The 15,259-nt window shown below is 44.1% G+C and overlaps 2 protein-coding genes across 3 annotated transcripts; one reads left to right on the top strand and one right to left on the bottom strand.

The window, feature by feature from the left end:
- The first annotated feature begins 7,248 nt into the window (after positions 1-7,248).
- Positions 7,249-9,470, top strand: LOC127766877 (probable calcium-binding protein CML27). The gene is made up of 2 exons (XM_052292041.1): positions 7,249-7,967; positions 9,101-9,470. Exon 1 carries the CDS (start codon positions 7,348-7,350, stop codon positions 7,918-7,920), a length of 573 nt encoding a protein of 190 aa, XP_052148001.1. The 5' UTR covers positions 7,249-7,347; the 3' UTR covers positions 7,921-7,967; positions 9,101-9,470.
- Positions 9,471-10,140: 670 nt separating this feature from the next.
- LOC127766875 (uncharacterized) lies at positions 10,141-14,808 on the bottom strand. Of its 2 annotated transcripts, none has more exons than XM_052292039.1 (3): positions 13,214-13,594; positions 12,884-13,119; positions 10,141-10,617 (listed from the first exon to the last, which is right to left on the bottom strand). In XM_052292039.1, the coding sequence occupies exons 1-3, from the start codon at positions 13,403-13,405 to the stop codon at positions 10,425-10,427; spliced, it is 621 nt and encodes a 206-aa protein (XP_052147999.1). In that variant the 5' UTR covers positions 13,406-13,594; the 3' UTR covers positions 10,141-10,424. The 2 variants fall into 2 exon arrangements, with proteins under 2 accessions (XP_052147999.1, XP_052148000.1); XM_052292040.1 differs by lacking the exon at positions 10,141-10,617 and adding an exon at positions 14,231-14,808 and having other exon boundaries at positions 12,880-13,119; positions 13,214-14,151.
- Positions 14,809-15,259: the final 451 nt, after the last annotated feature.

Below are 15,259 nucleotides of genomic sequence, written 5' to 3'. Positions count from 1 at the left end.
ATAAAACTAAGTACACATTGAATGATATTTTTGAATATATGATATTTACATAGATTTTATCAGTATTAAAGTAATTACTCTAGAAACTATGCATGTGCCCTAGGGGAAAAACGAAAAAACTCACAGGATAAATTATCCAGCGCGCCGATTTTCTAGTACTCAGCTAAGGCTGGACCAGACGAAGGGCCAGTTTATCACCAGCTGACATGAGGTAAGACCATAGGAGCCTAGGAGGACCTTCCGTTTAAGCAGTATCTGAATGTCAAACAACACCGAGCACAACACACACCAATAAGAAAATAAATGTGTGGTTGATTCAGAACAGAAATAAGGAAAAGGGAACCCTCGCAGCAGAATGGCAGGAAACATATTCTGATGGTATACGTGCCAAAGAAACAATTTGCTGCTTAGAATTAATTTACTAGAACAATAACAAGGCACATATATAGACAAATTAATATAGCTGCAGAAATATTTAGTGTGAATACTTCTACATCACATTGAAATTGAAATCAATCAAGCCCAACAACTGAAACCTTCATAGTATCAGCCTGACACCAACTTCACAACAATGATAAGAACATTAAGTGCTATCAACGGCATCCTAAAGAACTGTGTGGCATAGAAGAGTCCTACAATCTGACCCTTCAATGACTTTGATTGTCCATTTCCTGAGACTTCAGACATGCTCCATCCTCTGGGTGCAAGAAAGCGGTCTTCATTTAGTATCGCCAATGCATTTGCAAGAATCAAAAGACCCTCTAGGAACGGCCAGAAGAACATTCCTGCAGGTAGTAGGTATTTTAGTTTGAAATAATTTCTCCATATGCAATATCGCAAAGACGTCATCGTCCTGGAATGTGAACATTACTGGAAAATAATAAAGACCAAAAAAAAACATAAAGAACTGTTTTCACTAGCACAATTCATGCAATTGAAACTTACATGTAAAATTTCCAAGAAAACCACAAGGTTTGCACTGAGAAAGAAAACAATATTGGTACTACGATAAATGATTTGACAGGAATAATGATCAGTTGATCAGATGCTGGCATAGTGACCACTACCGAGAATTCACATGTCATACACACAATATATCACATCAGCAGTATACGAAGTGGCGAAACTTGAATCACGACCACCCACCCCCAACCTACCCAGCCCAATCAGTGCTTCAGCCAGCCCATTAGTAAGAGAGAACAATGAGAGATTGAGATAGGCAGCTAGGGGGCCACAACACCACGGTTTCTTCATGACACCTCTGCCCAATGCCGATTAGTGATCATGTCTTGTCGTTGACCATCGTGGCGTTGTCGAGTCTGACCAAGCTGCCGCCCACAGGAGCCAGGGAGTAAATTCTGTCCATTCTAATACCCTAAATCCTTAAACAACACTTTTACTAGTTCCTAATCTGGAGACTATAGTCAAATACTCAATTTTGCGTATAAAGGGATTTGGCAGCAAGGATTAGTTCCAATGAAATTATTAAGGCCTTTGATCAACCTGGTATCCGTAGAGCTAAATTTAAGTTAATTGAGATATAATTTTATTTCATATGGCAAAACATGTGCTGTCTTGTTTGCTATTTATATGATGTTGGAACTAGCTGCTAGCTACCTATATTGAACCTTCTCTTGTATCTCAATATATATACGTGTTTCTTATCTAGATACAATGGAGCATATACATACATATAAACAATAGCCATGTGGTCTGTCACCCCCATTCCCAAATCCTGGCTTCGCCCTTGAGCATACGTGCTAGGAATTAGCTAGGATCCCCTACCCGTTCAACCAGATAGATCAATCCATACACCCAGCGCTCGCATATGCCCCAGATGAAACCACCAGGAAAGCGGCATCAGGCATCTAGATCGACTTGTGCGAGGAAAGCCTAGTAGTGGCCGAGAGCGAACCTAGCGAGTAGGGGAGAAGAACGGGGCGAGAGGCAAGGGGGAAGATGTACCTCGTGGTGGCGGGGGTGGCACTGGATCTAGCCGGGCGTGGGACGAGGTCCACTCGTCGCCGGCGGGGAAGCTCACCGGCAGCCGTGGCGCGTATGCGTCCAGTCGGCGGCGGGGAGGGGACGATCTCCGCTTCTTTTCCCTTCGCCACTTGCTCGACCTGTTGTTCTTTGCTTCGTCTCGAGGCACACTGGTCCGATGTATGGCCGGGACGTGTTGCACTGTTGCCTCTCGTTTGGACTGGGCTGGTAGATTAATGAGTTTGTGGGCTCTATATCTATGTATGAGTCGGCCTGCTCGTTCAGTTAGCGAGTCTGCTGCTGCCTTCTCTCAGTTGGTCCTGATTTCTGGTAGTTGGTTTGGCAAGCCCAAATCATCCAGGCGGCGGCGGAGGCGATATCTTTCAATTTCGATGTACTTTGGCTCGTTCGTAAGCGTGACGAATTTGATAAAAGAAAACGGATAATTACATCTGATATCAGTTTTGACCGACGTCTTAAAATTGTTTGCTACTTCCTCCGTCCCCTAATATAAGAGATTTTAACATTTTAATTACACCGTTTAACTATTCGTCTTATTAAAAAAATTGGAATTATTTTTTTATTTTTTTACTTACTTTAATACTTTATTATTCTAAGTACTTTAGGCATAATTTTTCGTTTTTTATATTTATATAATTTTTTTAATAAGACGAGTAGTCAAAATCCCTTATATTATAAGACGGCATGAGTAGTATAGAATTATATTATCGTAGACACGTAAAAGTCAAATGGTTCAGGTGATCAAATTCTACAACTGCGTACGATGAGATGAGGCACGTAGTACTACTAGCACGTATTACTGTGACTCTGTTAGATGGGACTAGAACTTAAAACTTTAAGTCCCTATTGCATCGAATGTTTGGACACTAATAATAAATATTAAACGTAGACTATTAATAAAACATATCCATAATCTTTAATTAATTTACGAGATGAACCTATTGAGCCTAATTAATCCATAATTAGCCTATGTGATGCTACATTAAACATTCTCTAATTATAGATTAATTAGACTTAAAAAATTATCTCACGAATTAGCTTTCATTTATATAATTAGTTTTATAAGTAGTCTATATTTAATAGACTAAATTAGTGTCTAAATACAGAGACTAAAGTTAAGTCTCTGTATCTAAATACCACCTGTATTAGTCCAGTACGGCAAGGAGACCGGAAAAGAAGGGCGGTTATACCTACACTACACACGTGCGAACCAAACTGAACACGCAACGTGGGGGAGAGGGCTCACCGCGTACAAACCGCGTTCGTATGGCGGTGGTTTGCCGTTAACCAACCAGACACCGCATCTGCGCGTATGCATCACCACCGAGAGCGTTATGTGTATCTTTGGTCTACCGAAGAGCCTATTGTACTTGACCAACTTGTGTTAGTTGACGCGGGCACACGCCGCACGCGACGCGGCGCAACGCGGCGTTATTCAGTTAGCGGTGAGCGGTGCGGGCATCATGTACACTCCCGTCTCCCGGTGTGGACCTCGCTTGGGGGCTCTGGCAGGCATGTGAAAACACAGCGTGACATAAAAATCTGAAAGTTGGTGGTGACCATGAAATACGAGTCGCTTTCCTCTCTCAGATCGGTCGGGAAAATTGTTGGGTTGCGGATTATTCAGTGATGTGTGTGCCCCCACTTCGCATGGATCATTGTACACCACAGGGAGCTCATCATTGAATGCCTTGGGTGACTGACATTGTTTTCGAGAAAACAGCGTGTAGGAAAACAAGGAAATGATATTGGAATTTGAAGAAATTCGAGAAATTACTTTTCTCAGTGTTCTCACAGTAACGGGGGAGAGTCAGGCAGAGAACTCTCACCGTTTCTTCCAGCGTTCGAGAAATTATTGCTAGTGTGCGACGTAAAGAAAATGATGTTGGACATTTTATACAAGTGCTAGTGCATTTCTTTGGGTAGCATTTCATTTAGATTTTGTGGATTAATTTGGTAACTTTCTCTGGTTTATGTGTGTTACGTATTAAACGGGAGAGCGCAGCGTGTGATTACCTAGGGTATTGCTGTCTTTTATGTCACGGAAAAAAAAACTCAACTATCATCCATGTGGTCACTTTATGATTAGGCTGAATGGCTGATTATCTTACTACTGTCAGCCAGTCAGCGTTGTTGGAATTAGGAAGAACTCGCGCACATGCATGGTACGACTCGGACCACCAGGCACCAGCCCCCTCCCAAGAGAACGGAAGACGCAGCCAACCACGCGCGCGCCTTCACCGCGGCCGCATGCGCCAACCCGCGGCCTCGGCCGGGGAATGCGCCGCTGCGAAGTCGTACACAATCCCTCCCAGTCTCTGCAGGCATATGTGGCCGCACGCCTCACGTTGACACACCGCGCGTCCTCCGCGCTCCAGTGTTCCACCACCTCTCCTGGTTTTGGGCCTTTTCATCACGTGATCTGTGCATTTTCCACGGGTCTTATACTACGACTTGCCCCGACCCCGTTGCGTCGGCTGTTGCACACCGGCACCGCTGATTCATCATCGGTAGCCCGGTCCAGTTCGCGGGCGCCTTTGCTTTGTTTCTAGGCGATCTAGATCGAGGACGAACGCTTTATTCCCTTGCGTACAGTTCAAACCCCTGCCGCCCGGCGTCTATCCAGATTCCAGACTAGTCGCCGTTCCTCTCCGTTGCCCATCTAGATGAGTAGATGACGACCCAAGAAACAGGGCGAGGCTGCTAATGGCCTAATCCTGACTTTTTACGGTAAAGTAATGTCGCCAACCGTTGACAGGAAGCTGGACAAGGAAAAGGAACTTCAACGCTTCGTTTTTTTTCTCTTTCTTTCTTTCCTTCACAAACAATACGTATAGCTGTGCAAGGCTGCAAATATCTGGATAATCGGGGAGGTGCGGATCGTGTTGGGCACTAATGAATCTTGGGTGCACGTTTTCCTGGAGATAGCACATGATTTGCAAAGGGAACCACGTCGTCGGTGGCTAGTAGTTATTTCAGTCATAATAAAATCTGATCGTGTCCGGAACAACAGCCAAGGAGCGGGGGCTTTTCAAATAGGGACAGGATCAAAGGACAATCATATTGGGTAGAAAATGCCATGAGTTGGTAACACTAACACATGGGGAGGTGGTCAAGTCAACAAACCTACCATCACAACAGGATGCTGAATTGTAGTAGATTGGAGAATCTTACGAATTGAATCGATATAAACTGTCGAATTGGCGTTAGTTTTGTTCAAAAATTGTTGTTCTTTCTCCTAGTATTAGCTTTAGGCCTCATAAATTATTCAGCACGAACGTGTTTCATGTTGAATTGCAGGAAGTTCAGGGAATCTGGTTCAACCTAATATATCTACTGCTATTATCAAGGGAAGCTTGTTTAGCGAGTAAATATACTACTAGTACAATTTGCATCCATGTTCCTTCAAAGAGAAAAAGGACAATATGCCACTCTATTCATTGGGCTTAGATGAAATGCCACCCACTAGAATGCAAAGGTTAAAATGCCACTCAATAGATGAGACCTTCAGAATATTTTGCCACTTTGAGGGATTTTAAGACCAAAATACCTTTGACTGTGGAGAGAAAGGAAGAAAGAGGGGAGAGGGAAGCACCGGAGAAGGTCAAGTTGGGCGGCGTCCGTGCTCGCCGCCGGCGGGTGGTGAGTGCACAAGGGCGGAAAACGACGGGGGAGGAGGACAGCGGTGTCGCGAGCCCACGTGTGGGCAGCGTCGGAGGCGGCAAGCTGCGAGCGCGCGAAGCCATCTTGTCAGCGCCACCGTCCTGTCCCTCCCATCAGCAACGCCGTCCTCCTCCATCACTAGCGAACAGAACGGTTCCCTTTCTTTTTCTCTCTCCACAGTCAAGGGTATTTTGGTCTTAAAATTTTTCAAAGTGGCAAAATATCCTAAGGTAACATGTGGTATTTTATCCTTTGCATTTTAGTGGGTGCATTTTGTCTAAACCCAACGAATGGGTGGCATATTGTCCTTTTTCTCCTCCTTCCAAATCCCCTATGCACTAATGTAAAAGATGTTCCTTTCGGCAGCTCACTACAATAGAGGGGATCCATGAATTGATTTCTTTAGGCGCCCTCATTCAGAACGTGCATCTCCATCCAAGTTTGCCAGATGATATCCTTTGTAAATTCTCGCCTAACGGAAATTACATCTCAAAAAGTGCATACATGTTGCAATTTCAAGGCATCTTCACCACCATCGATTTTACGAGGATCTAGTCAGCTCCTACTGAACTGAAACATCGTTTTATTGGCTGGCTCATCTTGCACAAAAAACTCTAACCGCACAAAATCTCCTTCAACGCCACTGGCCTTGTGATTGGTTTTGCCCTCTTTGTAGGGAGGCTTTCGAAAACATTGCTCATCTTTTCAAAGAATGCCTTTTCACCATCAACGTGGGGAACAAAATTTGCGCTTGAAAGGGTTTAGGTCAAAACACTTTGCCTAACACCTTAGATTTAGAAAAGTTGGTGGAGTTTGCTCTCAACCTTTCGACCAAAAACCCAGCGAAAAAGAACTCCGGGGTGCCTGATCACCTCCTGGTGGAACATTTGGTTGGAGCGTAATCAGCGTATTTTTAAAAATTTATGCAAGGCAGCCAAACATGGTGGCTTCTCTAATTTTGCAAGACCTCGACCTGTGTCACGCTGCTTTCCAACCACCTTGATGTTTTTCTTGTTGTTCATTTTTTTTTCTGTTTTTCCCCCTTTTGTTTGTCTGTACATACTTTTGTTTCTCTAATATATTCTGGTAGTTCTTCTTCCGCTGTTTCCTTAAAAAAAAATAAATCTATAAAACGTAAGCACTTGGGTAGGAGTATGTGTTTGCCCACTCAACGTAAGCTCTTGGGTGGGCAAGATGCTCCTACGGCGGCTTCTTCTTTTGGCCAACTAATCTAGCAAGAATCAGTGAAAGTGTAAAACAGTAGCGCTTAACCAAATTGCTAGGTGGCATTTTTGGGACAATCCTGCCAAACCTCTCTCGACTGCCAAAAAAATAAAAAAGTGGGCTGCATGTTGGAAGAGTTTGTTGACGTGGATATATATCTGATTGATCGTACAGCCAACTTGTGTTAGATAAGTGTGTCCGAACATAATTAATTTCTTTCAATTTGGTCTAGCAGAATTCCAGTCCATTGAACTTTGCTTAATACTAATATACAGTAATAACGTGATAACGACGACATGTTCTCTTTTTTTTTTGGGTCACTTTCGTCGTCTATAAGAACCCGGGCAACTCTCTACGCCATCATATATGTTTTACGCGCCTCGATCAGAAATAAGTTCACACAGCCTAATAAACCCCTCGAGAAGACAAGTGTAATCGCCAGGGGAAGCGCGCGAGATGGACGCAGCTGGCGTCGCCGCAAAGCCGTCGCTGTCGAGGAAGCCCTCGCCGTCGTTCCGCCTCCGGAACGGCAGCCTGAACGCGCTGCGGCTGCGCAGGGTGTTCGACCTGTTCGACCGCAACGGCGACGGCGAGATCACGCTCGACGAGATGGCGTCCGCGCTCGACGCGCTCGGCCTCGGCGCCGACCGCGCGGGGCTGGAGGCCACGGTCGGGGGCTACATCCCCGCGGGCGCCGCGGGGCTCCGCTTCGGCGACTTCGAGGCACTCCACCGCGCGCTCGGCGACGCGCTCTTCGGCCCCGTCGAGGAGGAGGAGCCCGGGAAGCAAGGGGAGGACGACGACGAGGGCGACATGAAGGAGGCGTTCCGGGTGTTCGACGAGGACGGCGACGGCTTCATCTCCGCCGCCGAGCTGCAGGCCGTGCTCAAGAAGCTCGGCCTCCCCGAGGCCCGGAACCTCGCCACGGTGCAGGAGATGATCTGCAACGTCGACCGCGACTGCGACGGCCGCGTCGACTTCGGCGAGTTCAAGTGCATGATGCAGGGGATCACCGTGTGGGGCGCTTGACGGCGGCGAGCTAGGCCGGCGTCCTTCGTCCTCTCCCCGTGTGTCATGTATGTATCCACGCATTGCAACGTGTCTCTGCTCGGCAAATTTTTCTTGATCGTCCTGTGGAATCCTCCTGTTCTTGACTTGATCTGCTTAATTGTAGCATTGAGAATTTTCTGTGACAACCATGAAATGCGACATTATAGAAAAAAAATGGCATGCGAAGATTTCATTGGTATTTACTCCGTTACTTAAACATTGTTTTTGTTAATTATTCCTATCCACATATATCTAAGAGGAAAGTTGACCATCTTCACCACAAGTTTTTCTTTCTTCAATTTCGTGGTGCTTTCGTGCACATGCCTAGGCCTATCATTTCCCTTTGTGCGTTGACGTATTCAGCCGTCATTTGAATAAGCGTTTGCTTGAAGAAATGGCAGAGAAAGAAGAAATGGGCTTGACATGATTTTCTATTGAAAATATTGTGGACAGGTTTAAAACATAGAAATTTCGTAGAAAACCGTTCCATATTCTAACCAAGGGGAAAATCATTAGCACTAAACAGGGTTATAGAGAACATGGGAAGTTTGTTCTATGATCCTACTACAGGAATATAATATCTATGGAGGCCTTTGGAACAAAGGATTAGACATTACAGATTACTTTAAAGTTATTATCTAACAGACTAATCCATAGTAATTTTGGAAAAAAAAATCCATGAGGTCAACTTCATGTTTTCATCCCCTTTCTTGAAAATCAACATCCCCCCCCTCCCCCCCCCTCCCCCTATTACATCCAAACCTCTCTTTTAAAGTACTCGTGTTTTTCCATCAGAATTTGAGAAGGCATTTCTCCTTGTTTTCCTCCTTTCTATTTTGAGTTCCCTTCATTCCAAAAGCTTAATTGTTTGAAATCTAATAGATAACTCTTTTAAATCCAAGGAGGCATAGAGTTCTCACATGGACCATTATCTTCTTGTTCTTTCATTAGTACAGTAGTGTACGTTTAAGCACATGAAGATTGCTAGGCCAACCTAACGTCTGCTTATGAATACCTACCACATGTTAATAGGAACTTGCATCAGCATGTTTGCATGCTCTACACTTTATATGATTACGCATTGCTTTCTTATTATACATGTTTGGCTTTAAACCAAGTTTTTATATGCCTTCAAGTAATGTACTCCATTGATTTGCAGATTCTGAAGCATCTGAAGATTGATCTAGGAGCTATAACATTACCCTTGGATTGTTTCAGTCAATACTGATTCAGTGTTTGTTATATGTTGGTCATAATGCAGGTAATGATGACTGTAATTTCAGTACTGTTTGTTTAACTCTTGGTTTTACCCTTCACTAATCTAGGCATGTAGCCAGATAGGTCTTGTGCGCATCTGTGTCATTGTGTTCCTCCTAATCCAATAAGCTTTCTGTATGTAAGAAGAACAATGTGACCTATATCAGAACAATGGTCTTTTTGTTAATTAAAATTGTAATAAGCGTGTGCTTGGTTACTGGTGGAATGTTTTTTTTCCCTTTGTATCTATAACATGTTTTGAACAGGTATCATTGGTTTTTTTTGTGTGTGTTTGGGGGGTGGGGGGGGGGGGGGGCTATGGAGTACGGTCATGAGTTATGGACAAAGTGTGAGATAACAGCATCCTATTACTGCTTCTAAATGAACACATGTCAATATGGCCTTGTTTAGATAAAAAAAAATTGGCAAAAAACATCACATCAAACGTTTGGACACATACATGGGACATTAAATGTGGAAAAAAATTAATTGTACAGTTTGCATGTAAATTGCGAGACGTTGTCACGATATGATTTGACAATATGATGCTATAATAAACATTAGCTAATAACGGATTAATTAGGCTTAATAAATTTGTCTTGCAGTTTACATGCGGAATCTGTAATTTGTTTTGTTATTAGTCTACGTTTAATACCTCGAATATGCGTCGGTATACTTCAAAAACTTTACACCCAAAGAATCAAACACACCCTAAGCTTTAATAGTATATAGTTAGTGGTACTGATGTCTTGGGATAATGAAAATTATGATTATGTTGGATTACGAAATGTTATGATTATATATGACTAATAGAGAGAGACCTTCAAGGCCCTCGAGTCTTTTCTGTAATCATTGACAACACCAAGTTGTTTGCTTGGTGGCTGTTTCTGCAGAATGGAAATCATGTGCACACTATTGATGCACATGGTGGTGGTTCAGAAATTATATAGGACCTGGAAGACTGCATTTTTCCCGTGATAAAATTTACAACATAGACAGCAATGTGCATCATGAAGAAAATTATACCCCAACCACAGCCGTCCACAATCTTCCAAAACAAAACCACTGCTTATCTGGTATTACCAGAACAGCAACTCTGCAACTATTGTAGCTAACTGTACTCACAGAACCCCAAGTATTACATAGGCATTGTTAAAAATTTAGATTACATTTGGGCACTTGCATGGAAGAAATCTTACATTGCTCATATGGATTGCCGATCATCTCTATGCTGTTCCATTGCTAGACTTTGGAGGTAGAAAGGGCTCCCACCATCCATACTCATACTTGGGGTATGGAGCTGTCCATTTCTCAGGCTTGTCAAATTTCAAGTCGACCGGGTTAGAAGCCAATGCCTCCTCAAGCGTTTCTGCTTCAAATTGTTCTGCTAAGACCCTGTCTAGCCTCAACTTCATAAAACTGATAACAAAAGAATAAAATGAGTAACCTTGAGGATTGCCATGCTACTTAAATTGAAAGTAGTTAATCATGGTATCGGCAATTACAAGATCATTAAAAGTGTAGATGCTGGCTATTTCAGTGATTGTTTGGTCCTCTTCCTATCTGGAATTTTGGATGGTTAGAAGCACAACTGGTCTGGTCATGGCGATTCACACCATGTCGTACATCATGACATCCAGAAAATAATGTGATGCATAGTCACAGAGTCACATGCTCAGAGCCAAAATTCTGTGTATTATCATGTTGTCCAGTTTCGTAGTCCAATAAGATTGTCCCTTTCCCTCTATTACTTTTTCACTAGCTTTCTCATCAAATCAGTGTGTTCAGGATGCGAACGACTCATTACCAATGTCCACAACTCGAAATCCTACCCAGTTAGTATGGTGCGTGGAAAAAAATCAGAGAAAATTCCTCTGTGCCCTGACTAGTTTTCGCTCAATCATTTCTGTGCCTCTGAATTTTTCCTATTTTCCTACATGCTCCCGAGTTTCATTTTAATCCCATATATACCTATTCCATTAGTTGACCGCTAGATTTCTTTTTCCAAAACGACAATATTACCCCTCGTACTTGTGTGCTAGCTTATTGAGAAAAAAATACAATTCTCAATGGGAAAAAGGTTCATTATTTTTTTTAAAAAAAAAACAAATGGGGTATAATTCTTTGACCACAAATTTTAAAACTGAAATTTATCATTTTCAAATCATTTTCAATTCAAATGTAAGCCAAACAAAAATAGTTTTGGTTTCAAGTTCTTGATGAAATTTTGTATGAATTTATCAGTATTTTGAAGTTTGCTAAAAATTTGAATCTTTCATATTTAGGGTCAAATAATTCCATCACTTTTGATTTTATCATATATAAGAATTTTCCACATCGAGAATTGTGTTTTTTCTCAATAAGCTAGCACATAATTATGAGAGAAGGGCAGTATAGTCATTTCAGGGAAAAAAATATAACGGTCAGTTCATGGCCAAATAACGGAATGGGTATGTAGGGTATCAAAATGAAAACTCAAGACCATGTAAGGGATGTGGCAAAATTTATAGAAGGGATTGAGCGAAAAAACAGAGGCACGTAAGGAATTTTCTCAAAAAATTAAGATGACACTTGTAGATCATTATCATGAGCCATGACAAAGAAAGACAGATCCAAGCATCATAGCAAATAAGATGGAGGATCACGTAAAATTCCAAAGGACTGTTGACTTGAGCAAAACTCAAAAGGTACACTCAGTGTCTTCGTTTACATAAGGTGTATTCATCCATTCTGAAATGTTTGACATTAATAAACTAACCAGCATCATACACAAATAAACAGAGGGAGTAGTTCTGAGTTTTTCCAGTCATATCAACACTACAATATACCTACGCCTCACAATACTTCACAAGGACTATAAAAAACTTTTGTACTTTTGCATTTGAAACAGGATCTTGACCAAATGTTAGAAATGTGCCCGGTGAAACACATCAAACTTGGAAAATGGACGTTACAATTGTACAGAACATTACGGGCTCAAATCTGACTAGTTGCTCTTATAAGAAAAATATTCTACTATATGTCTATATCCCTCCGCTTGCATTTGCAAGAGACACAATTTACTGTTTTGTGGGATATATTTATAGCTGCAGAATGTGTTTACAGTCGCAGGATGCATATTTCGTGGGAAGCATTTTACAATCGCGAGTGCAAGTCCGATGGACAAGGCACTACTAGCATCTTTGGCTGTAATTAGTGCTATATAAGAAAACTACTGCTTATTTGCAATAGTTTGGCATTTCTTATCCCTGAATTTGAAGTTTTTTCAACAAAAAAAAAAGAAGAATGCTTGCATATTAACCAAACTAGGCATTTTGGCATCGTCCTTATTTTGTCACCAGCTCAGAACATGTACTGAAGCAAATGTATGTCGGCGTAGGATCAGCAATACCGTAAAGCTCTATTTAAATCCACATTTGATGAGTGGTAAGAGAAATGAAAAACTGTTGATGTTGTCATCATGTTGGTTCGGTGCTTTTGCAGTTTGTACTTTGTTCTCTGCTGATCATAAGTCCATAACACACTACACACAGGTAATACCGTACTGACACTGCGACTCTTTATGATAGGCGTTTTAATTTCTGTACTAGACATGTTTTGTGTTGTACTAGTAATTAGCTTATTATTAGCATCGGTTGCGGCTGCAATTGAAATGATCGATGGAGGGAGGGGGCACTGCACTTACGTGATCCAGTTGCCGTCGGTGGAGACGAGCGCGACGGCGGGGCGCTTGAGGCGCTTGGTGATGTTGGGGAACCTGTCGAGGAACTTGGGCTCCACCACCAGCCAGAAGTCCTGCTCCTTCTCCCGCTCCCCGTAGAGCCGCAGCTTCTCCTTCAGCTGCTCCTGGAAGTGCTCCTCCTCGTCCAGCATGAACTTGGCGTTCGCCACCAGGAAGTGGTACTTCTTCGGCTTCGCCTCCTGCGCGCGCCCAATCCACCACAATTCTCCGTCTCAAACCGGGACGGGAAAATTATCAAAATTAGGGCGGGAGGCGAGGGGCGGTTTGGTTTACCTGGTCGGGAGGCTCGGGGGAGCCCTGCTGGTCGGAGTCGACGGCCACGGCGCGGAGCGACAGGCGCCGCCGCCTCGGCTGGCACGAGACGGCGGGCGGGAGCGCGAACCCGGCGCCGACGCGGGGCAGCGCGGCGCGGGACGGCGCGAGGGTCGCGAAGGGGCGGAGGGACAGCGTCGCGGGAGCCACCATTGCCCCACTCGCCTCGGCTGCCGAACTCGGGGACGGAGCCGAACTGAAGTGCTGAAGCTGGTCGTGTCAGCTCGGAGAGGGGGCTTGAGGTCGGAGGACGACGATGGACGGTGAGCTTTAGCCTTATCTCTGGACACGAGGGGTGGGCGCCTTTAATACTACTGTGCCGTGCCATTACTGGTTAAATGGCTCCATGACAGCACACGGGTTTTCGCACTGTGCCGTTTTGAGGCCCATAGATTTTTTTTTTTGGGCACACGTGGACCCTACTTTGGGTTTTATATAGGAATAAGTTCATCTGAGGTCCCTCAATCTCTATATACGATTTCAGGTCTAATCCCAGGCCTCTCACTGAGCCACGTGGCATCACGCTTGCGCTCCATCCAAATTCTCAGCAGGAGAACATGCCACGCATTCAAAATGTCCCATAGCCGTCCGATGACATACGAACGGTGAGAAAAAGGTCCAGCGGACCTAAATATAAAATGCAAGTTTTAAGAAGGGTTTTTAAACAAAATGCACAATGCCATCTAGAAGAGCCTGGAGTAGAGGAAAAAAATCCCAGAACCAAAAAAAAAAATCCTCCTAATCACCATGCCGTCGCGGAGATGACAATGACAGGGACGATGAGCTCGAGGTTGATTTACCACCGGGAGCTCCTTGGCCCCATCCTGCCTTGATCCGTGCCATCGGCACTTGCTTCCAGCGAAGACGAGGTGGTGGTGGTGGCTCCGCTGCTCATGTGCCTGTACAAGGCGAGACGAAGTTGTAGACGACACTGGAGGGGGCAAAGCTGGCAGAGATGGAGAGGGCCAGAGGGAATACCTCCGCGACGGTCCTGGAGCTCGACAGCCCGCGCGGGTCCTCGATACGCGCCTGCTCACCAGCCATCGCCACCTACCGGTGGTGGTCCACGCCGTCGCCAGATCCACGGGGAGCGGCTCGGCTCAACGCCACCCTACTTGTCATCGGCCTTCTTCACCACCTCTGCGCCAAATCAACCGCTCGGATCGTCTCCTCGATAGCCTCCTTGCCGCTTCCGCCACCACCGCCTCACCGCTTCCGCCGCTCGCACCGCCTCCTCGTCCACTTTCGCAACCACCGCTACCTCACCTTGGCTCACCTCATCGTCAGCCCGCTCGTCGCCGGAGATCAGAGGTGGAGACGATGACAGATGGTGGTGGCATGCCAAGCGACGGCGGGGACTCTGGCTCCTCCTTTTAACCAGCTGTCGTTCGATCCCCGCCACCTCCGCTGCCTCTATCGTGCATGCAGAGCTGGCCTCATCCATCGGTTCTTTCTCAGTGCAAATCAATGGTGGAAACTCGAAAGCACAAGCCACAACCATGGTGTATGAGAGAAGACGAGTGAACTTGGATTGAAAGCAGAGGTGGACGACGAGGCACTCACAGCTCACAGCTCCCGATTCCCAAAGGCTACCTGCTAACTTATGCGTGCCACTAACACCTAGCAAATATTCATTTTCACCCCTAATAGTATTTTTATCCTATACTTCACTACATACAAAATATTTTCAAAAATACCCTAGGTTAGTACTCACGTATTTATGTGCAGGACCTTCTAAGTTTTAACTTTTCAATACTGGTTTGGTCTGATGTACAAAGAGTAACCTTTTATATGACTCCATATTAAGGCCGTGTTTAGTTCATACCTTTGGTTGAAATTAGAACGATGTTACGGAAAAATTGGAAATTTATGTGTAGAAAAATTTGGATATAATGGAAAAGTTGGAAGTTTGAAGAAAAACTTTAGAACTAAACACGGCCTAAGTTGATGATAGGAGTCATTTACTTTAAAAATATGCATTCTATAAATTTCGTAATTTTCATGTAA

This window comes from Oryza glaberrima, chromosome 3, assembly GCF_000147395.1.
Source record: "Oryza glaberrima chromosome 3, OglaRS2, whole genome shotgun sequence".
NCBI classification, from domain to species: domain Eukaryota; kingdom Viridiplantae; phylum Streptophyta; class Magnoliopsida; order Poales; family Poaceae; genus Oryza; species Oryza glaberrima.
The sequence above is the reverse complement of the archived record's forward strand: the minus strand, read 5'-3'. Positions and strand labels throughout refer to the sequence as shown.